Genomic DNA, 23,657 nt, shown 5'->3' with positions numbered 1-23,657 from the left:
ATCAATTATAGTAACAGACGCTTCTTTGTTTCTTGTCACCAAAGTATTTTAAGCACTTTGAATCCTGTCTTGTTTTATACTTGTTTCTAAAGGAGTCAGCTCTGGCCTTCAGCTCTTTGTTTTCTTTCAAAACCTTATTGAATGAGTTGTGCTCCTCTGCGTTCACTTCAAGGACACCACGTTTTCTTTTGTCATGATAACTTTCACTCTGAAAGGTCTCAAACTTACAATCAAATGCAAAAGTAAAACTCTCCCTTCCATTTATTCTTCTTAATAACATCCTGATGGCTGCATTTTTCAGATAACCACTTGCAAGGACATGCTGCGGGTAACAATGCAGAAAATGATACTGAATCCTTGTTTGTCGTAGCTCAGGCAAGAAAAGCCATTAACGCATTTTATTTGGGAATGTCCAGGTTATGTTTCTATATTTACAGTTTACGTTGCAACAAGGATTGACAGCTGCAGTAGGTCTGGCCCTCCCATCTGCACTGGGGCCACGTAAGCAGAGCCTTTTCTAAAACATTAAAGGTAAGCATGTGTTGTGCGAGCGTGGGTATTGTATCAAAAACCTGCTCCTGCTTCCACCCAAGTCAACAGGAAAACAAAACAGTCTAGGAGTCGGAGCTTTCCTTTCTTTACTCTTATTTAAATGTCAACCAGTGTTTTATGTGGTTGTTTATTAAATAATAATAATACAATAATGCCCAGAGGCTCCAATTAGGACTGGGAAGTCACTGCAGAGGGATTGTGCAAAGGCGGAGGAAGGGACGGCAGGCTGGGAATTGGACGGCTCCCCAGCAGCGGGGAGTGCGGGCTGGAAGCTGGCTCCTCTCGGCAGGCGGGAAGGGCTGCTCCCAGCGCTCCCCGCCACCAGCCGCAGCTAAGCCTTTTGTTTGCGTGGGAGTTTGATGTTACTTTGGTTTTGGTTTTTTATTCGTTTGGGGTTTTTTAATGTCAAGATATAGAATAATCAGGAAGACATACAAAGAGGTTTTCTTCAAAGTAGCTGAGCCTGCAAAGGGAAAAAAAGAGTGTATGTAGATGTATATGCTAATTCTGATTAATTAAAACCAGAGTGCTGCGCTGGAGCTGTTCACAGGCTTTATTAATTAATATTAAAACAAAGGGCTGATTCGCCTTCCACTGAAATTTCACCTTGGCAAAGCTCTGTTCGCTGCAGCGGAGTTACTTCTCGCTTCACACCAACGTGAGCACAGGATCAGGCCAGGAGCCCTCAGGAAGGACTTGAAAGCCGACAACAAAACAAAAGGACAAACAGGAGGCACATGGGGAGGACAATCCTAAGGAGCGGGATAAGAACAAGCATGTTGCTCTTGGCAGAAAGTAACTGGCAAAAATTAATTGCGTAGTCAGTCTCTTGCTCAGTTCTTTTTGTTTTGTTATGAAACAGGATTTGTTTTTATTATAAAGGAATGGGATATATTTCAGCAGAGGAATCTGAGCTGGGTAGTCTTTATGGCAGAAGTACGTTTTATGGGGAGAGCTGAATGAAGACAGAGTAGATTTGGTTCACAAGATGAGTGCAGTTGTTCTAGGCTTCAACAAAAAGGGCAGCATGAATGAAAGCTCTCGGAGGAAAGCGGGAGGAGGGAGGGAAGGAAGTGATTAGAGGAAAGCTGGGCTGGACCAGACCAGAAGAAGCGGCAGCAAAGACACAAATCCTGGATTAAGGAAGCAGCAGAACAATGCCGGGCCCCGAACGTGAGGCCTGAAACCGAAGGGATGGACAAGCCGAGAAGGCCCAAGAAGGGGCACAACAGTGGCGAGATGCTGCTGCTCGGTGAGGAAAAGTGGGGAGGAGGGTAGTAAAAACCTTATCTCCTGGAATGGGGAACAGGGAGACCCTTGAACTGAGTGGAAAGGAGAAGCTAAAGATTCCCTGAGAGAAAATTCTAGAATGCTGGTAATTTTTGAGCACCTTCAGGCTAGAGGTGACCTAAGTCTGGGGAAGAATTTCGGAATCAAGGTCTGAGGTGGGAAACAGATAGTTGTAAATACTTCACAGAAGAACAAGCATGGCCTAAAAGCAGCGTTCATATGGGGGAGAAAAGGGAGCAAATGAGCTCAGAGGATTACAGAATTACCCATGGTGGTGCACAAAGGGCAAGGAAGGGATTTGCCAGCAGAAGATGGTCGTTGCCTTCTGTTTTATGATCGGAAAAGGTACGCTAAGTGAGAGGTACTGCACAGACTGGCAGAGGCAGGCAGAGGTGGGGAAGAGGAGGGGTGGATCGGCCAGAGGTGGAGAAGCAGGTGAAGCAGTAGGTGTGTATAGATGGTACAGCGCACATACATACCACACATCCATGAAACCAGGGAGCATCCTGGAGGTCAGCTGCAGAGGAAGAGAGGAGGTATTTGTGAACAAAATGTAGCAAGATACTATCTGGAAAAAAAGAGAAAGATAGAAAAGACAGGTAAGATAGTGACAGAGAAACTGAACCCTTAGTAAGTGATCTGGGAAAAAGAAGAGTTTTAATTCAAGTCCTCAGTTCTTTGTTGTTCTTTGTAGAAATCTGAGTTTAAAAAAAGCAAAATTTTCATCTGCCTTCTACTGAGTTTCCATGCAAAATTTCCACAGAAACAACAGGTCTGCAATGAAAAGTATGTGCCCATTTCTTCAATGTGCACACCAAACTACAGGGCTATATGTTGCGAATGAACAGAATGGACGTTGTCTCAAGCCTCCTCGTAGACCTGAGAAAATTAGTAGGAAATAGTTAACATGTCTCAGTTGTCACTGTGTCCTACACTGGTTTGTTCACTAACATACTGGCACAGAAGAAAAGCCTGACGTGCACTACATCTCAGCCTTACACGGTTGCGTAAGCTTGCAGAGGATCTGGGCACCGGTCCACCCCAACAGTCGAGAGACATTCACAAACAACTCTGCGTTTGACTTCAATGGCTCTTAATTCACGTGTTCAGTATAACTCCCATGATTAATACTTGGCCTGTAATTTTTTTCACCATTCCAGTTCAATGAAGTTTTGGTTGACTTGATTCTACTCTCCAGTTAATATGTAATACCATACTGCTCTTTTACCCTTATAATCACTTACGAAAAATTGTCCTACAAAGACATAATAGAACTTTTTTGAAAAAATCTTTGCATGAGAAGTGTAGTTTTCCTTTCTGCTAAAGCACTGTGCAGATTTTTAAGATCAAGAGCAAAGCAGAATTTAGTTTGGTGCGGTGTTTCTCAAAAAATTCAGGCAGGGAACATTATATATGAAGTTTAAAAACCTGAATTCTTTACGAGAGAAAAAGGAAGGAAGACAACAGGTAGGCATAATGTATATGTTTGTGTATTAAAACATTTGACAGTGGAGGGTCAGGGTGTGCAAGACATGGGGATGTAAGGCATTCTTTTGTTAGGTTGCAGTAATATTTCCAGTACCTCATGACACTGCTCTCCCTATACCCCATTACTCTCGGTGAACCTACTCAAGGTTCTGATTGACAAGGGATGGAAAAGTGCACTGATCCACACTTCCCTAGCAATGATGCTTTCCTGAAATTGTTGAGGTAATTGCAGTAGTCAGAATTGCAAAATTTTACTCATTGCTTCCTAATTATTCCATACCCAGGTCCATTAACACAATTCATGCGCATACACCAGCGAGTTTAAGTAATCTTCCCTTCATAGCCTCCATGTATTATCCTGAATGTAGGTGAATGTGGACCCTGCATCAAATGAATAGGATGTCTCAAGGAAAAGGAAGAGGAAGCAGAGTCAAGATGGTATACAAAGAGAATGTGAGGAAGACAGCAAAAAAAACCCAACAAACAAACAAACAAACAAAAACAATGGAGGAATGGAACAATGGCAGAAGGAAGGGGAAGAAAACAGAAAGCGTAAAGACCAACTTTTGGTCAACTATGACATTTCCATCACAGTCCCAAAGCAAGACACTGAAAGGGTTACTTTCCCACCCCATTCAGAGCCATACAAAGGTCAAACTGTTGTCCTGTGTCTGGACTTGTCTTTTTAACAGGTGTCACACTTGAAGTGCAGATCCAATAAAATCTAGCACACCACCAGATATAAATAAGCTCTCCCATTCCCAGTATTAATAAAAATTGTGGGTACTATTTATTTTAAAAATATGTTTATAATATATAATTTTAAAGGCACCCCATGTAGCACATAATGGGACACTGCAAATTGGTTATATAATAAGTACGTAGAAGCAAGAACAATATAAACAGTGGTTTGCAGCCTTGACCCTATGGTGTTTCCTGCCACAATGAAAGTAAAAACACATGTTCCCTGACAACCATCAAGCACTTTGTCACTGCTGTTGGACATTTTGCTGCCTTAGGGCTTGTCTATATGGAAAGCTACATTGGTTTAGCTGTGTTTAATTTGCTGCAAAGGGCTGTGTGAATTCTTATTTTGACTTAAATCAGACTTATTTCAGTTTAGCTCAACAAATTAAAGGTCAGATAAAGCCTGAGTAACTCTGTTGATTAGGACAATCATGGTTCTAATCAATTGCTTACAATTATAGTGCTGCCTGCACTGGCAAAAGCTTCCTTTTTGGTAGCTTATCTTGATGAAGCTTTGTCAAATTCCTTAGACTGTTTTAATTGACTTAAATTGTGCCTGAATGGTCCTTACAATCTGGTGTCACATGAGTTAATGTAACTGAATCTTTTCTGCTGCTGAATGCAGAATGTATATATAAAATACTAAGTTCAGTGGGAAAGTGCTGGTTATTCTAAAATTTATTTTTTTTTGTCAATTGGTGCCCAAACACAGGCACTTCTCAGCATTCAGATGAAGGCAGAAGCAGCTGTCTCAGTCTTGTGTAGGCACAGGGCATTCCAAACAAAACAAGTGCCTCATACACATGCTGAGAGACACCCATGGTTTCCTTAATTCAAAGCTTGCAAGAACAACTTTGCCTCAATCTTCCTGGGTGAAGCACTTGGTAAGAATACTTAAGACTGTTGCACGAACACAGGGAAACTTACTGCTTAGGGAAATGTAATGGAAATGAAGAATTAAATGAATGGAAAACCAGCCATCATTATTCCAAAGAAGAGTGTCCACAGAAGGAGTTATACTGGTATAGTAATAGTAGGACAATTATAACACTGTAATAACATCAGTACACTTCCTGAGCCTTGTTATGGAGAACCAGAACTTGTCTTCATTTTAGAGAGGCTTGTCAGCATCCTCCTTACCAAGGAAATACTCCAAGTACTTCCTCTACAGAGGAAAATGTAACAGCAGAGGAATCATTTTGCTATTTTCTGTAATTAGTTTTAGGCCAAGGCGAGGCAGGCAAACCTGGGGTGAATTTCACCTAATTGTTCCAACATTGTCATGAGCTATCTGTCACAGAAAGCAAATTATTAATTACTATTTCTATTTTTGCTGGGCAGAATGGCTCTGCTAGGTCACCTCACCACTTGAAACCTCAGTTACGCTAAGATCAGCACAACCACATTGGCAGCACAGACATCAGATTTGTGTTTAGACTGACTGGGTGCTGTTGTGGCATAATTAACAATTTATGCCACACATCAAACATGGACAGCAAAAACATGCTTCCAAATATTCTGGGTTTTTTTTAAATGTCACTATAAACGGCCAGTTTGTATTTTATAAGATAATCAAAGACCACCAAAGTGTTAAAATTTTATGAGGGCATATTTCTCATTTTATTTTCCAAAGACCACCTCCCTTTATGTTCATAGTTAAATTAACAGGATCTGATACAGAAAAGATGAAGATTACATGTATTTTGGGGCCTACCCACTCCTGCTAGCTTTTCCACTGGGCAAACTGCAAGAGAGTTTATTTCGATTAGGAAGCTGAACAGGAGAGCCCTGCTCTTCCCACAAGCAGCTTTAGTTCTTTGAACCTCTTCCTTCACTGCCCTCCTTAAGCAAGAAAGCCCTTTACGCAACTGCAGGGAAATCGGTTGGTGACACCGACATACAACTCCCGGCATCGCGGGGCCTTTTCTGGCGTGTCCTTAGCTGTCACCTCCACCCACTTCGTGCCCCTGACTCCTGCGTGCTCCTTGCTCTGCCCTCGTCATGGAGGCCACTAAAGGCACTCTGCCTTTATTTCACATACAGACAAGCGCCCTGCGGACATACAGCCGCTGGCGGACCCGCTCGGCGTCAGCGGTAACGGCAGGCTCGCGGCCGCGGACGGCCAGGCCGTGGGGCCTAGCACAGGCAGCAGGGCTCTCGCCCCCTTTGTGTCCCCGGAACCTGACGGGAGCCCCCTGCCCCTTCCCCAGCGCCGCGCCGCTCCTCCGAGGGCGCCCAAGCAGCCGACCCCGAAGTTGAGCCCCACTCCCCACAGGCTACCACCACCTCCCACCCCGCCGCGTCCTTTAACCCACACCCCGCACCACAGCCTCCGAGGGGGGATTTAAATCAGAACCCGGAAACCGGGGCGGCCGGCGCGGGGCACGGCGGGATTTGTAGTCCCGTCGCCTCCACAGGCGCCCTGCCGCTGAGCTGCGCTGCCGGGGCGGGGAAACGACGAGTCCCCTGAGCCTCTGCGGCCGCCACCGCCCCAGGAACGCAGGCGCAGTGCGGGGGGCTGGTTTTTGAATCCGCGGCGTTGTTATTGACGCCATATTGCTGGTGTGGGAGTCACAGAGGGAAGCGCCGCCGCCGCCGCCCGGGCCCCGCCGCCATCGCTCGTCATCGGCGGCCCCGGACCGGGTAGCCGGGCCCGGCCCCGCGCCCCTCGGCCCAGCTCCCGCCTCGCCACCGGCCGCGGGCGGAATTGGCCCGGCCTGGGCAGGGCGGGCGGCGAAAGCGGGGATCCAGCCGGCCGAGCCGGAGCCGCTGGGGGGGCCGGGGCCGCTCCCCAGAGAGAGGCCGACAGGGAGGCGGCGGAGGCCCTGACGCAGCTGCCCCCTCCTTTCCCTGTCGCCCTCCCTTCCCTCCCCCCCAGCCCGCCCTAGACAGCGGGGAAGGCGCCTCTGGGCAGGGCCGGCTGCTGCAGCCGCCGCCGTCTCCCCTGCCCCTCGCTCCGAGCCCCCTTCCTCCGCCCCACCGCCGCCCCGCGCCATGGCTTGCGGCGCCACTTTGAAAAGGACTCTGGATTTCGACCCGCTGCTGAGCCCGGCGTCCCCGAAGCGGAGGCGATGTGCGCCATTGTCAGCCCCGGCCTCGGCCGCCTCCTCCTCCTTCGCCGCCGCCTCCCCGCAGAAATACCTGCGCATGGAGCCCTCGCCCTTCGGAGAGGTGTCGTCCCGGCTCACCACAGGTGAGGGAGGCGGCCCCGCCGTGCCCGGCGGCCCCCCGGGGCGAGGGGGGGTGGCGGGTGTGGGGCGGCGGCGGCGGGGGGACCCCGGCGGGAAGGGGGGCAGCGGGTACGTAGGACAGGGGTCCGAGGAGGAGGAAGAGGGGAGGGTTGGGTGGATCTTGCGTCCCCCTTCCAGCCATTTTCTGTCGGACTGGCAGCGGCGGGGGCCGGGGCGATCCCTGCTTGGCTTGGCACCGCCGCGGCGGAGACACAATAGAAATGGCCGTTTGCAGCAGGAGAGGGGGAGGAGGGACGGGGAGGAAGGGGGGGGGGGCGGGTTGAGCCGATGCGGGCGGGTGGCCATAGGAAAAAGGGGTCGAGGGGAGGCGGGGAGGCTGGAGAAGGGGACCCGAGCCGGAGAAGGGAGGGGGGGCGTTGGTAGGGGAGGCTTGATCGGGTGCCCAGGAAAGGGGGAGGCCGGGACGGGCACGGAGGAAATTTGGGTTGGTGGTTTTATTTTTTTCCCCCCTTTCTCCACGGGTGCCTGGATGTGGCAAGGAGAGCAAGCCGCGGAAACGCTGGGGGCGGCCTGGGGGGCCGCGGGCGCGTCCCCACCGATCCCCTTGCAGCCATTATCGGTGGGTCGAGCATTGCCCGAGCCGAGGCGGCAGCACCTCCTCCCCTTGCCCGGACATGGGGGGCGGGAGGGCGAGGAGCGCGGCCTGTCATCAATCACCCGCAAAAAGCCAGTGGGAAAAGGCAAAAGCGGTTAAAACAAAGGGGCAATTCCGCTTCCAGGCCTTTCATGCGTGCCACTGTCCCGGGTGACCCATTCTGTGGCATCCTTAAAGTTTCTTAGGAAAAGCGAGCGATGAAAGCGACTGTGTGCACGGGTGAGAGTTGCCTTTAGGGCAGATAAAATGGAATCGGGCAGACTCCTCGTCTCGGAGACGTTGGGCGAGAACAAAACCCTTTTGACACTCGTAACGTGTGAGAGATGAGTCAAGCGGTGGCCCTGAAACCTTCAGGTCTTCTTGTGTAATCGTTGTCAATTAAAAAAAAAAAAATGAACCAAGTTCGTTCTACCTGCGAGTAGGGGGAGAGGAGAACGGAATGAATCTTGGCTGGGCACGTAGGATTGATTTGCCCTTGCTACGGTTAGTCTAAGTGGGTAGCTTCCAGTAATGCACTTAAGAACGGTTAAAGCTCGCAGCCATGAGTGGCTGTAGCGCTGAGGTATGGATCTGTGTCCTTTGTGTGCAGGAAAAAAGCCCTCTGCAGTTGTTGCAGCCGAATTCCTTCTGGTGCTGCGTTCAGTACTCCCCTTTATACAAAAGTTGGCCCCTGATAACTGCTGGTATTACCGAGCAGTAAGTTTGAATGTGTTTCCAAATTGCCATCTCCTCCATGCAGGACAGTGCCTTGCTTCGGTATTCTTAGTTCTGAAAACTGTACAGTAGAGTCAATTTTTTACAGGTTTTAAATAATAAGAAACGGCTGTGGAGGAAATAATACAGCGGGCATACAAAGTACTTAAACTTGGCATCAGTGCCTTGATATTTTTTTCGAACCTCTAGGAAAAGATCTTGAATGAGTCAGCGGTCTGGGATGAGAGTTGTGATGGATGGCACTCGCTGGTACAGTGAGGCATTACATATACTTTGAGCTAGATGTTTCAAATCAGGATTAATTTGATTCTTTTTAGAAGATAAGTGTTGCTTCATTGCAAGGATTTCTTTTGGCTTGTTTCTTTGGGATTTGGAGAGCTCAGGTTATGAGTATTTAATATAAATATTGTCTGGCCAGTAAATATGTATTGTTGAAAGGAGACAAATCGATAAAATTTTCATTAGAGAGAACCTACAGCAGTATTTGAGGTAATACCTAAATTCCTATCTTAATGATTATGAAGCTCTTAAAAACGAAAATGTTACTGAAGCTTGGCAAATACAGGCCCCATGTTCTCCTGAGAAAATCAGAGGTGCAGGTGGTAATCCATGTGAAAAGGTGACTCTGTACTGACAAGGGTGTGTTTTATGTAAGCCATTTGTGTAATATAATGAAAAGTGTGGGACAGTAAACCAAAATGTCTCTTACAGCCCTTGAATGCTCCTGAGCAAAACTTGAAGCATTTATAAATTGTGCAGTTACATGGGATTTGCTTAAAAGCTCCCTCTATGGTTTCTGTTACAAGGAAAAAAATCTTTATACAGCGCTAGTGCAAACGTGACAGTTAAGCAGCTTGCTTAGTTTTTATTTTCAGTTGAATTTACGGGTATTACGACATTGTATATATTTCATTTCAACCATCAGGGAGCAAAATAGAGCTTATCATTTTAAAGGGGCCACTTGAAAGATTTTGTGGGATTCATCTCATCTAATTTTGTAAATGTACATCTGACCTAATAGTTTGTGGTTTTCTTGATAGTTGGTTGGAAGAAACAGATGGTTTATTCTAGAGCTCTGATTTGGGATGAGGCAAAGTGTGCTGTAGAAATATGTATTGCTTTCCATTGACTGTAAAATGAATTTGCGTGACCATTTCTGATGTAGATGTCTACATTTGGGTCAGATGAATCTTGCTCTGTGTCTGAGAAGAACACCAGTCCAATTTTAAGTGTTCCCAACTGAGTCACCATTTTGTTCAGCTTTTGTATTGGGAAATTTAGTAACAATAGCCAGAATTCAGTTGACTTTACTTACGGTTTTCTCAGCGTGTTACTGTAATGCTTAGGTTTCCAACACTTAAAAAGTGACTCTCTGAATTTTGTTTAACAATAAGTAATGGTCATATGAAATCAGAGCTCTGGATATAAAACCTGATGCTGATACTTTATTTTAAGTTTACGCTTAAGTATTTTTCTTCTATCTGATACTCTGTCCTGGTAGTGTTTAACTTCATCCAATGGAGACTATATCAGCAACAGAATTTCTTACCACATGGTTAATCATTTAAAAAATGAATTATCTGGAAGCAGACTACAGATTGATTGAGGGGTGTGCTGAGAACTAAGAATACAGTGTGGTAGTCAGATGAGAATACAGCTGTCTTTATAGAGTGGTCATAGACAAATAAACGATTTGTCTGTTTGAGAGAGGGTAGGCTTATTCAAGATGAAATTTATCTCTCACAAGAGTGTTTTAATATTTTGTGGTTATTTGAACAGCTGTTAGGTCACTTCCAGTTTCTCAATGAATTTGGCAGCCAAGCTGTAATTGTGGCTTTACTGTCTATACTTTCTGTGGAATTGTGCTTTTTTTGCTTGAGCATACTTTTCAGTATGTTTGCTAGTTTTTGGATACCATTGTTTGCACCTAGAATTATGTCTTTAAAACTGTGTTCACTATAAGTGATGCAGAAACACCTGCCTGGCAAAAGATGGGTTCAATTTTGAGAGTGGCTCCTCTAAGAGGTTTTCTGCTGCTTGAACACTACAGACGAGTTTTACTTTCATGTAAGTTCTAGCTATAAATGAGACTGTTCTCTGTCATCAGAATAACTGCACTTGGGTCTGGATGCCTGTGCGTAATGCATTTGTACATGTTTGGTTTCCGCTGAAGTCCTAAGGGTGCTGTCCTGTTTCGAAGCTGTTAAATGAATTCTAGAGGGTGAAAGGAGGAAATGGTGGCAGTTGTTTTTTTCCTGTTCTCTGTTGGATGTTTTAGAACCATTATTTGCAGTTTTACCCAGGTGAAAGATTATGTTGGGGGAGGGAGGGAGGAAGAAAAAACCAAAAGAATAAACTACACTTAAGTTGTTTTCTAAATTCAAAGGCAGGTTAGTGTTAGAAAGCCTGCACGTCTGGATATTTGAGACTGAAGCTACAGTGGGGGAAAAAAACGCCGCAGATTTTTGCATCTGCACATGCAATTTTTTCTCCATCTGAAACATTCATCTGCCTGAATGCTTCCCCAGCAACTAACTGATGTTGCAAACCAAAAATTGTAGTGGGTGGGGTTATTGAGAACAGTCCTTCAACTCGGGTCACTGGTTGAAATCCAAGCAGAGATAATGTCAAATGTTTGACGGAATGTGGAAACTATTGAATTTGTGCAGTATTTAGTAATGAGTATGCATAGTTGGTATTTGCTGCTCTAATGGCAGTTGTATGGCAAATGGAGTTGGTTATAAGAGTCCCTCTCTCGTGAGGAACTCTACAAACAAAAGGTAGATAAATTTGTCTTAAATGTATACCTTTTTCTTTCACAGAATAATCTGGAAAAGAACTGGATCCAATTAGCACAAATTTTCGAAGTTAATGCAAGAAAATGACTTTGACCTTTTTGAATAGGAAGAACTGTTAGTCTTGCCTATAGGCTGTCCTCCTATGACCTTTCAGTTGCCCTGTTGAGCAAACTTCACTACTTCTGTCTGAAACTTGGTCAGACAGCGGCCAAGTACAGGTTTCTCTTTTAAATTAACAGATCTGGTGGCTTTGGAATGTGACATATTAGTAGTGCTGCATCGCTTGCTGCTTAATTTCTGTTTTGTTAACATTTATCTGCATGTGTATTTATTGCTAAACTATCTTGGCAAGATGCCAGGTTTCTCATTGTGCTCCAGTATTGCAGAAATCATTAGGATTTTTAAAAACAAAACATTCCCACCCCTTAAAAAAGAAAGAAAAAGCACATAATGGCTGCATCTGGACTTGATAATTTAATTTATATGAGAAATTTCTATATAGATGCCTGTGGTGACTATAAATGTTAAATACCCTTGGTTGTAGATGTCATAAAATGTTGAAGCAGTTTTTTGTTTCACTGGCAAGTCTGATAAATGCAATGTGACATTTTTTTATGTGAAGAGAAAGATCTAATTGCTGTGTCTAATACATTTTGTATTGCTTGATTTATTTTTCATTCCTCAACCCCTTGATCAGGAGAACTGGGGTTTCCTGAAATAACACATTTTGCAGAATGAGGTAATGCATATGTGAGCATCCGACTTGTTGTGGGAGAACCAGAACCTTTGTCAGCCTGAGATCTTGAGTAATTTGATCTCGTGAGGTGGCCAGCTTTTTGCCACAGAGTCCATTACAAGCTGTTTCTGTCTGTTGTGTAGCTATAGGCACTGGCTGTCAAGTGTCAGCATGTACCCTTTGTCAGTGTCCTCTCTGGCGCTCAGAGCATGCTTCTCTGAGGTGAGTGTGATTTCCAAAAGCATACGTTCTATTACTGAAGTCTAACAGACCATGCCTAATTAAGAAATATAACTGGGATGATTGCTCTCAATGTCCAAAGCAAGAGAGCAGGAGGAATATCTGGATTATTTTAATTTGTCTGTGCCTGTGGATTCCCTGAGTAAGTACATATAAAAAGTGAAGAATACTGTTACTTACTGCTCTGCTGCAGTGCTGCACTTAGGTGAAGCTGCCTTCTTAAAATTAACGTTGTGTGTCAGTAGTCTGGTGGGGAGACCAAAACTAGGAATGTGGTAGCATCAACTAGATGTTGCATATGGGTGGTGGCCTAATGGAAGTGTTATAAATTTGAACTAGGACAGTGAAGCAGCTTTGCTTTAACAGGAGCTGAAATCCCTGAAGATGTATGCTGTTGACATCAGGATAGCATTTGATTGATTCACTTAGAAGAAATCTCAGGCATGGTTCAACTTTGAATGCATATGTTGAATGGTGACATTGCAAACTGAAACCTGAGCTTTAGGTTCCATTTCGGGCCAGGAAAACTGCTACTCTGATTTCAGCTTATTGAGTCACTTTCCTACGTGTTTGGCCAAAGTTTCCTTCAGCTAAATGAGAGAAGCCAGGAACTGAGATGAGAGATTGCTAGTCTTAAAATCAAGCCAAAAACCAAACCAAAACAAAAAAAAAATCCTTCCGGGGAAACAATCTGCACCTTCGTAGTTGATAAGCTGTTATTAAAATGGAGAAAATAATTGTTTTCCTTGTTACCTTTTCAAGTTGAACTGCTGTTTCCCTTGTACATAATTTCTAGGTAATTATAGGTCAGGATGAAGTAATTAGATGACAGAACTTTGAAAAAGAATAACCTGCCTTTTTATCGTGAATTAAAGGAAGTATGGAGAAGACGTCACTCCTTGGAAATTAATATTTGGCTTTATAATCCATTAGTGTGACAGATCATATTTCAGATGTCAAACTTGAATTCTGATTTGCCCCCTTCATGTTTCATTCTCTCTTTGTTGGGTGTGAAAGCAGCTGAAACATAAAATTGTGGTTCCCCAAATCATATATCAGATTCTGAAAGAAGACTGACATGAATGCTGTGCTTCATCTTAATGCAGTATTTCATGAACCGATATACTCAACTTTATCTCTTAGTACACAGAGCTCTAGATATAAAAAAAAGAGTATCTATGTGTTTCATTATATTCAGGTATATTTGACTGAATCCCCTATGCCTTTAGTGGTCATGGTGAGACAGCAGCAGTCTTTGTCATTCTTGATCTTAGCCTTGAACCTGAAGGAGCAGAAGGGGGCGTATAATATAGTCTTGCATAACTGGCCAGGATTCTTAGTAATATCGAATTTGAAATGTCATTTATGAAGTACTAATTCATTTCAGTGTGTTAGCCGTGTGGCTTTTTCTTGCTACAACGCCAGATTCGTAAAGGCTAATTTTCACTTTCAGCACCTTTGCCTGGTGTTTCCTGTTAGCTAGCTCTGTGCACCTCTTACTAGTAGGAAATGCTGAGTACAGGGGCTAAAGTGAAAATAAAAAGAAAGTGAGGACAGGCCACAGTGATGTATGTTTGATCATATTAAATATAGTCCTTTTGTCATCTCATAAATTACTGTCTGACATACAGTGTCTGATTGGAACTTCAGCACCTATAAGATGGATGCAAGTCTTTATTTAAAACATCTAACAATTTTTAATATATGTGATTCAAGTTCTCACTTCAGCTTTATAGCCTTAGAGAAGCTCACTTAGTCTGGGTTTTCTTTTAATGAATGCACTTTCAGATTCTAAATTTTTATATGTAAAATAATTTGTTAATTAAAATGCATGTTGTTGAAAAAGACAATTTGGGCCTCCACACTGGAGAACACATTAAAAAATCTGTCCTGTGTTTGACACTAGTTAAATGCATATTTTAATTCAGTTGTCAACTGCAGAGAGAATAGTCAGAGCTAACTGGAAGTAAAGGAAGTTAAGAAACTGAACTTGAAAAGGCAGGAAGGTTTTCTGGAATCAAAATTAGATTGGAGAATGCAATCTGCTAACTCTAAGCTTTGTTTAACTGGACTAGAGTTTTAAAGGGCTTTACAGTTAGATGTCTGCCATGTAGGTGGTGTTCAAAAGTTGTCTAAGTTGCACTGCCTTAATATTTCATGGCTTCTTTCAAGCGCTGAGATGCTATAACAATGTTTAAACAGAATATGCTTGTTCATCAAACATTTTTGTCTATTTATTAAGCAAAACTGTAAATGCCAGAAGTAACCTGATGCATTTAAACAATTTTTCTTACTCTCTTAGATAGTGGTGGTTTTTTTTTTTTTTTTTTTGGAGTGTTTTTTTTTTTTTTTTTTTTAGGACAAAATAATTCAATTTGACCTTCAGGTTTTCATTTAAAATTAGTCATAAATATTTGCAAGCTTACATTTCACTTCACAGTGAAATAGTTTTGTTTAAAGTCATAGATTTTATGCCACTGTATGTTAATAAAAATGTCTACTCAGTCTTTGCTGCTGCAAAAATGCACTTGCTTAATTTGAGGCATTACTAGTCTCATCATTCATGTGAGAAGTCATTGAACAGTTCAATGCTGTGTTAAACTTGTGTTTCTTGACTATTAATCTCTGTTACAAATGGTGGAAAGAGGGAGGTATGAGATGAGTCATTTTCGCAATCATCTTGCCTACTAGCAGCACCATACTGTACTTCTACAGCTTGTAGTCCAGCTCTCTGTGCTGAGCAATAGTGCCTTAAATGACGTAAGCTACACTACATAGAGGCATACCGTTTACCAAACCAGGTTTTGTACGTGCTCAACAAGTCTTCAGTCAGGACTTCAAATTTCAGGCTTTTTATTCCTGGTTGCTGTTTGCAATGTAGACAGCGTATTGTCATATTTAAGTAGTCTCCTACTCCATCCGATTTTGCTTAGTTCTATACCTTTACTTGAAGTTACAGTAATGCAAACTGTGACGTGGTTTTGTCAGGATGGGCATGTCCCAATGTATCCATCAGTGGCGTTTCTTGAGATTTTTGATTTTTCAGAGCAAGATTTGAAGATTGGAAGTTAAAAAGTGTTGCCAAATTAGAAGTAGATGAAATTACATTGAGACTTCTGTGTCCCACAATTCAATATAATTTGGAATAGAAACATGTATCCTTGGTGCATGCATCTTAATTTTCTATCCCAGTTATTACTGTTTTCCCAAAGTCAGTACCTGATTTCTCTGCCTCCCGTCCCAGTCATCTGTTCCTCCCCGTTCCATGTGTTGCTTTTGCTTCTTCTATTCCGGCTGGTGTGTTAACATTTTCTCTGAATTATTCCCTATTTAATTTGCAGGGATTGTTAGGGCTGGAGGAAAGCTGATTGGTGATTGTTGTTTTAACTCTTGGAGTTCTACCCATTGACCACAGTCTGTTTAGGTTGTTTGTTCTTTTTTTCTTAATGATATTGGAGGTTAATGTGGTTTGAGAATGTTTCTGCAAAAAGAAAATATAGAGGAGAGCTGTAAAGAAGATTTTACCAATGTTGTAATGCCCGAAATTTGGCTGATGGTTTTGCAGCTCATACAGAATTTGGAAAGTATCCCCAAGATGAAGTACTTGTAGTGAAGGATGCACGTGATCTGTTACATTCTTCAGTTAATGTAAATACAGTGTGAATGTTTGCAGTCACGTTTCTCATAGTGTAGACATGCTTCAGGACAGATGTTATCTTACAAGCTAATTTGATTCCCACTGAAAATTACGTGGTACTGTTTCAGCTAGAACAACACTTGATTCGGAGAAGTATTGTTTTACCACCATAATGCTGTTGAGTATAAATGTTGCAGGGCCATTCTCTGATGCAGTGTGTACACATGTGACAAATTTTACATGGGATTCCGTTTAATTTTGGAAGCCTGACTGCATCTTGATTTAACCTGATTTATGTATTTCTGTACCACGCTGGACTGTAGTCTGTATCTTGTCCTGCAAAAAGTAAGAATCCTCTAGTCACCCTTGAGTACTTTTTTCCCCCCACTTTCTGGTCGTTTCCTTTTCTTCATTTCCCTGCTGTGCTGCTTTATTATGTCTTCTGCATTTGCTGCTTCTTTGAACCAAGTTATTGATCCTCCTTTAGGGAGCCGAAAATTGTACAAGCACTGTAGGCATGGGACTGAAAAGGTATAAACTGCAAGGCCTTCATCAATGGACAAAGTACAAACAAGAATCTCCTTTGCTGAAAATATTGGTATTCATGTTGACTGGAAAAAGTTTTTTCTCTTTTTATGAGTTGGAAGCCCCCCAGACTGACTTACAGACTTGAAGAACCACTGCAGTAGTTAAACCTCTGAACTAGGAATTGGCAAATGTTTGTTTGGTCTAGCAGAGGCTTCAGCCACTGGCTGGATAAGTTGGTTACTGAAATCGCTTGCTTCACACTGTTTCTTACTAGAAAATGTTTAAATAAGGAACCTCAATAGCATACTGTTTACAAACATGAAAATTAGTTAAGAAGTTTTCATGGTATTGTATTGGCAAAATCGTGACTAGAAGTAGGAAGATACTGAGAGAGTGCAGTCCTTTGCAACTCTGACACAATCATATTGATTTGTATGTATCTTGAGTTTTGGAAGGCTGTCTTTGCCAGAAGTCTAGAAGTGTCAAAAGTGGAAACCGATACTGCAGGGAATTTTTTTAAATGTGTTTGAGCATTTGAAAGTAAGAATTCTCATGAAGAGGGAGTCTTTATAAGTCTCTGTGAAAGTCTCGTGTAAAAATTAGAAAATTGCTTCTTCCCCCCCCCCCTTAATATTTTACATTGCCAGAGGGTATGCAGTTAGATAGTTATGATGTACCTGAGAGACTTTTGGGACGTGGAATTTCAGAGAGAAGTCACATAGGGTTGATAGTTTTATTGCAAGGATTACTTTTTTTCTCTAATTGTACAATGGAGATGAAATTCTTAAAAGCATTTAGTTTATTCAGTGCAGTCAAATTCTGAACTACATAGTGCCATATGAACTACGTAGTGCCATACTCCTTTAAAAGAGACTATTGATCTGTCCGTTGTGTTTCTTTGGCTAGATCTGAGGCTGTCAAAAATGTTGTGGAAGGTTGTTGTATTTTGGCTGTCAGTTTCCAATGCTTTGAAATTTTAAGCAGTAGCTGCTTTATGCATATTCTGTCTAAATTGTGTTTTCCTCTCCACTTTGCTGCCTACATGCCAGTAACTATACAGAGAGGAATGGTATTTCATGTACATTTTATTCTGGAGTCTTGTTACCCTTAACTTTATGACTGATAAATCCTGTCTGGGGGAGACAGATGATTGCAAATTCAATGTATGAAGGGAAGATGATGAATACCAGTAGAAGTTCTGTAGCCTAATTTTTATATGTGTATATTGTGTAGTTGATAGTTCCTAAATTTTAATCTTAGGCTGTTTATTTTTGTTAGCAGTACTCTGGCACCGATACCTGACCTTAACTAGCAACGTTTTTGTTTTTTGTTTTGCTAGTGTTCTCCTGGTGAAAACAGTCTGGAATTGTTTTTCTTTCAGTTAGTTTCATTGTATGTGTTTTAGGTAAAACATGGTGGGTTTTGCAGGCTGTGTTAAAGAGTCCAGCTTTTATCATCTGTTAATTATCTATAGTGCTTGGTGTTTGAGTGGAAGTAAAGTTAAGTGAAATACTGAAATGTAATTATTTCAGGCATAATTTTCTTACCGTTTTTCTTTTAGAACAAATTCTGTACAACATAAAACAGGAGTACAAACGCATGCAGAAGAGGAGACACTTAGAAAATAGCTTCCAGCAGACAGATCCTTGTTGTTCTACTGATGCACAGCCACATGCATTTCTCCTTACTGGACCAGCTTTGCCAGGTACCCAGAAAATTCCATGTGATTCTGGTATGTGTTCTTAGAGTCTGTTTGTGTAAATAATTTTCCCTAGTTATCCGGTTGTTTCTGGCACCTTCTCACCAGTTACTGTTGCTTTTTTTGGCAGTACTAGCATCGATTAGAAGATTGTAGCTTCTCACTTTAAGAATCAGTAGGACATAAAGCTTGCATTGTTTTCAAGAGACCATCCTGCATACTCTGCCACTGATGTTGTAATAGGCTTTTGCAAAGCGTCTGTCTTTGCAAAAATACACTGTACAGTAATTTTTACATAAAATAGAAGCTTAAATTTGTAAATGGCAACTGCCATGTAAATGATGTTCAGTGTTTGTGTAACACACTTGGTGTTTTGATACCCATGCGTATTGTCCATTGTAGATGTCTTCCTCTGGGTGTCCAGTTTTACTTTAACAGTAATTAGAAGTGTTCAAATGGCAGAGAAAGACTTCTTCAAATGTTCTGTAAAGTTCCTTTAATGTAAAAGATATGAAGAAAACCGATTATAAAAATGGTTCTGAACTACTTGTAAGTGTAAATTGCTATGCCCAAACATTTAATCTTAGGTACTTCATCTGCAGCATCATCACCATTGAAAAAAGAACAGCCCCTGTTTACTCTCAGACAAGTTGGAATGATCTGTGAACGCTTGCTGAAAGAACGTGAAGAGAAAATCCGTGAAGAGTATGAAGAAATTTTGACCACAAAACTTGCAGGTATTTTATAGTTCAAAATAATGTGTTAGGATGAGTTTGAAAGTTTAAAACTTTTCCTCATGTTTGTGTTACACTGTTTAAGGAATGAGATTGTGCATACAGGACAGAAAAAATTGTGTGTAATGTCTTTGATAGATTTTTTTTTTTGTTGTTGTTGTTTTAATTCTGTGCTGCCTTGGATAGAAACTATGACTCTTGGGTATTACTAATCAATGGAAACAGTGGTTTTATTTCAGATAGAACTTTCTCCTGTTATCGTGTTTGAATTGATCATTTCCTCCTCATTTTTTTGCCAGAAAGACTTTCTATTCTACTGGCTTAAGAGCTCTTTGTGAAGGACTTTTTTTTTTTCCTACTTGGGAACTGACTTCCTTTTTCTGGAATTTGGCAAGACGACAGTATCTAAGACTTCCCTTTCTCTTCCCAGTGGTGTTTTTAATATGCATTACAGTGCTGCCAGTGGTGTTTGGTATCTGCCTGAGCATCGGTAGTTTAGCTGCATTTCTGATGCTCTGTGTTGAATTGTTGTATTTCACATCATTCGGGCTGGTATTTTTGGCACCTGATGCCAACTTATCTATTTGTAAGGATCATGTTAATGTCAGCATTGTAAATGTGACCTCTCTTTAGTTGTTGACGTTTCCTACTTATAAGCATCTTGATAGCATTTGAGCACCTAACCTATGTTGCATTCAGAGGTAGGTTCCTTCACAGTATGATTTGGTGTCTAATTTAATATTTAGTGTGATGATAATGAACATCTGAGTGCACTCTTTGTGAATATGCAGGGCTGTTCTGCTTCCTACCTGAAAACACATCAGAATTAAAGTCTGCAAATCTCTTCAGGTGTGGGAATAAAACCTTCTACAGATTTGTGTCAGGCTTGTGGGTTGCTTGTGACGGTATCATCTCTGCATCTGAGCCTCTGTTCATGATCTGTGCTTGCTGATCTGCCATTGCTATGTAAGAAATGACTATAGTTCTCGGTCCCTCTTAAATCTACATGTATTTACAACTCTAATCAGAGCCCTAAATGCCTCTGTTGCTTTGGGCCTTATATTCCATTTCTCCGTTTTTCTTTTTAACCTGCTTCAGATGGGTGAATTAGGGCTCTGTAGAGCTTTTTTCTTCTAATTTATGTATATTAGGAATTGGGTCATTTCTTGCATTCTCTTTAAATGCATTTCAGTTAGCAGTGATCATAATAACCATTTGAAGACATATTTACATTTGTTCCAGACACTTTCTGAGTACAAACTTGTAGTTCTTTAGAGCAGGAAGCCCTCTGGCAAGTTCCTTCCGTGTGCTCTGTCTGTCAGTCCCAAAGGGAATGTTTTTGGGAAGGGAGGGGTATGGTTTCTGTTTGGAGAGTTGTGGTTTACAGTGAAATGAGATAGGTTTACTTGTTCTTATGATGGTGGTCACCAGAAGAGCTATTTGACAGATCATGTTACTGCATCCCATATATCAAGCCAATAATAAATTTTCCGCATTATATGGGCATTTAGAAAGAGACTGCCAAAAGGATGTAGAAGATCCTTACATAGAAGGCCAGTTACGTTTTTCTGCTGACAGAATGATTATATCTTTTTCTAAACATTGTACAGTAAGGTGGTACTCATTCTTACATTTCCATTTACTTCACTAGTCTGTAACTGGAAATTCTGTAATAAATCTCAACTGAATAGCTTCTTTCAAGTGACTTAACTGAATGTTTGGATCTCGGGTATTTTCCTCATTCCCTTCTGAATCACTGTTTTCTTCTAGGTAGTTAGCCAGATACTGCCTTTTTTTTCCTCTCCCATGTTCTTTGTGAGCAGAGTTGCCTTTCATACAGAGTGAGTGTTTGATAAATGGAAAACTGGGATCACTCTAGTGCCCTGATTTCCCCTCCTGTCTGTTACCTGAAACCGCTGCGTTAGCATAAAATGGGTTCGCAAGATCCTTTGCAGATACTAAAACCAGAGGAGGAGTATAAGAGGCTAAGGGAAACTTGAGCTTGAAAGGTTTTCTAGAATCTGTTTGTGAAAAGCAGCTTTTTATACTAAAGATCAAGTCGTATAGTATAGTAGTCATATTTGTATTCATGGCATCTAGCCACCTTTTGACTTAGATAGATAGAGCATACATGACATGGGATGCCAGTGGTGTAAGTATCTTTACAAGCGTTCGCTTTTCAGTTCAACAGTTCACTGTAGGTTGCTCTGATCTTTGGATTGCTTAACTTTCCCAATCTGAATGCCACAAGGAAGGGGATTTTTAGTAACTGTGGATTCTTAAAATTTCCAAAGCCATAATTTTAACAAAGAGGATGCTATAAAGCAGCTGTGTGTGTTGACTAAAACCTTTAAAGAAGAAAGCTTGCAGGTTGGTTTCTGGCCTTTAATACATACTTTTAGGAAAAGTTCTGGTTGCTGTTATTTTTGAAACATTTAATTTTGAATGAAATTTTGAAACCAGAAATGGTTTCTGGGCAACAGATCCTTCAGTCTGCTCTTTGTGTTGTTTTGTTGTTTGGCCAAGATGCTTGCATGGCTGCTGAAAAGCCATCAATCAGTCAGAACTGCAGTGAAGCGAAGGTCCTGCTTGTGGGCAGAGGGGAACTGGCTGCCGTGACCCTGGGCCCCCTCAGTCAGGGATGAATGTCCTTAGATCGTTGGGTCAGGTCCATGCTTTGGGCTGCTGCTGCTGCACTACTTGCTGATTACTGATACCCTGTTTACTTCAAAGGTGAAGCTCATCCCTGCAAGAGGATGGGGACTTTAATGGGGCAAACCTGTGGGACTAGGAACCACTACAAATCTAACTGCATTTTTGGTTGAAGATTGCCTTCTTTGACCTTGCCCTTTTCTCAGAACACCCCACATTGCTGCACATGTATTTTTCCACAAGGGAGGAAGGGGAATGGAGAGGAGCGGCATCTGGTAGATATTACTCTCCTTGTTCAATTTCCTAATTCTGAAAGGTGATATCCTGCTGATGAGTGCAATATTAAAACTGAATAAAATATTGCGAATGTATTTGTATGTGTGTATAGAAAGAATAATCTTTCTGGGAAATAACAATGTTTAGTTCAAAGCCAAATTAATACGTTTGGTATCTAAATTTCACTTCAGTTTACACAGTAGCTGTTTTCATGAAGTCCACAGTGAACTATATGTCTCCTATTGTGGCTACTTTTGTGATTGGAATTAGTCAAGTGTTAGTCACTTAGCATTTCATGCTTTTAGTTTGTCATTTGCTTTTGATTTTCTGGTGGTCACCAAAAAGAATTTCTAACTCTGTAGCAAGTCCCTTTCCTGTACTTCCTGTGTTTCCATTTCATTAAATTAATTTTCTTACATCTGGTAGTGATAGGAGCAGAGAGAAGTTATGTTTCCAACCCTAGCATTGACCTTATTGCTATGTTTGCTTAACTACTCTGTCCCCATTAGGAATCTGTGAAATGGGCACACTTGACTACTTCAAAATGCAGTGTCTGATGCTTAGCCAGGTGTTAGTTATATTGGGGTCTCTGTGTATGGGCAGCATAATTCTCTTTGACCGTATTACTGTCTTTCCCATTACAGAAGCTTGTAAAGGAAAGTCTTTTAATGAAGGGGACATGTGCTGTGGTTTTGTTCTTGGGGATGAAAAGAAAATGGCAGCTGTGAACTCTGTAAAGTCACTTAAAACTTCTGTTAGTGGATGTGTGTTTAATGTATATGATTTGTATGTATAAAAAAGTAGCCTTGAATATTTTTCAGCTTGAGCTAAACTTAATATACTCATGCTTCTAATGCTTGATGCTTACAGAACAATACGACGCATTTGTGAAGTTCACGCATGATCAAATCATGCGACGATATGGAGAACAGCCTGCCAGTTGTGAGTATCTATTTCTTCTGGTTCCTATAGCAGCATTAAATTACTGAATGTTCAATAATTTAAATGGCCACTGTTTGTTGTTGAGCTTCCGCTAGGCCCCCAATTTAAAATATTTTAAATTGGCAGTGGGAAAGACTAAGGTTGAAAGGAGGATGTGAGGTAAAATGCAGCTTTTGCTTGAAACAACTAGAACTGTCTCCCATAACATGCTGGTTTTTTATTTTTGAAGCAGAGTTTGATATTGCTTAGCAGGTTTGTAACAGAGCTGGCATTTGTCAACTCCACCATTAACTCTTGTGTTCTTTTTCTCTTTCCAGACGTTTCATGAATCACACTTTCTGCATATGTGGGCTGCCCTATACACCCCGTTTTATTGTTGCAAGCTGTCCCAGTAAAGACTTGCAGCAATGCCATATTTTTTCCCCCTGTGAACACAGGTTATCTCAAGCTTTTGTCAGTGGCAACCACTCTTATGCAGCAACTGGTTTTGGAGTGCTCCCTGATGTCAGTACCACCTGGATGTGGACCTTTGCTACCTGTAATAATACCAGTGGCCTCATTTGCTGTATCATTACAATTTGGCTTCTTATGTTAATAAGTTTGAAAAAGTAAAGGATTAAAGCTGGTGTTCTAGAAGTTGCCCTTCACTGGTTGTGTAAATAAAAATGTAGAATGACACTTCTGACTGAAGTTAGTGTGGTTTTCATAACTGTGCACTACAACAAAGCTGTAATCACAGTTAAGTTAGAATGTAATCCCAGGACAATTTTAAGCAAAT

The 23,657-nt window shown here is 41.8% G+C and overlaps 1 protein-coding gene across 1 annotated transcript; it reads left to right on the top strand.

Annotated features, from left to right (window-relative positions):
* Positions 1-7,071: 7,071 nt before the first annotated feature.
* On the top strand, positions 7,072-23,429 carry AKIRIN2 (akirin 2; the record flags this gene model as incomplete). The annotated part of the gene is made up of 5 exons (XM_081998444.1): positions 7,072-7,270; positions 18,138-18,281; positions 18,863-19,012; positions 22,808-22,879; positions 23,197-23,429. 5 exons carry the CDS (start codon positions 7,072-7,074, stop codon positions 23,205-23,207), a joined length of 576 nt encoding a protein of 191 aa, XP_081854570.1. The 3' UTR covers positions 23,208-23,429.
* Positions 23,430-23,657: the final 228 nt, after the last annotated feature.

The sequence above is a fragment of the Phaethon aethereus genome, assembly GCF_964289735.1.
Source record: "Phaethon aethereus genome assembly, chromosome: 3".
Classification (NCBI taxonomy): Eukaryota; Metazoa; Chordata; class Aves; order Phaethontiformes; family Phaethontidae; genus Phaethon; species Phaethon aethereus.
Note: the sequence above shows the minus strand (reverse complement) of the source record. Positions and strands in the feature narration are given on the sequence as shown.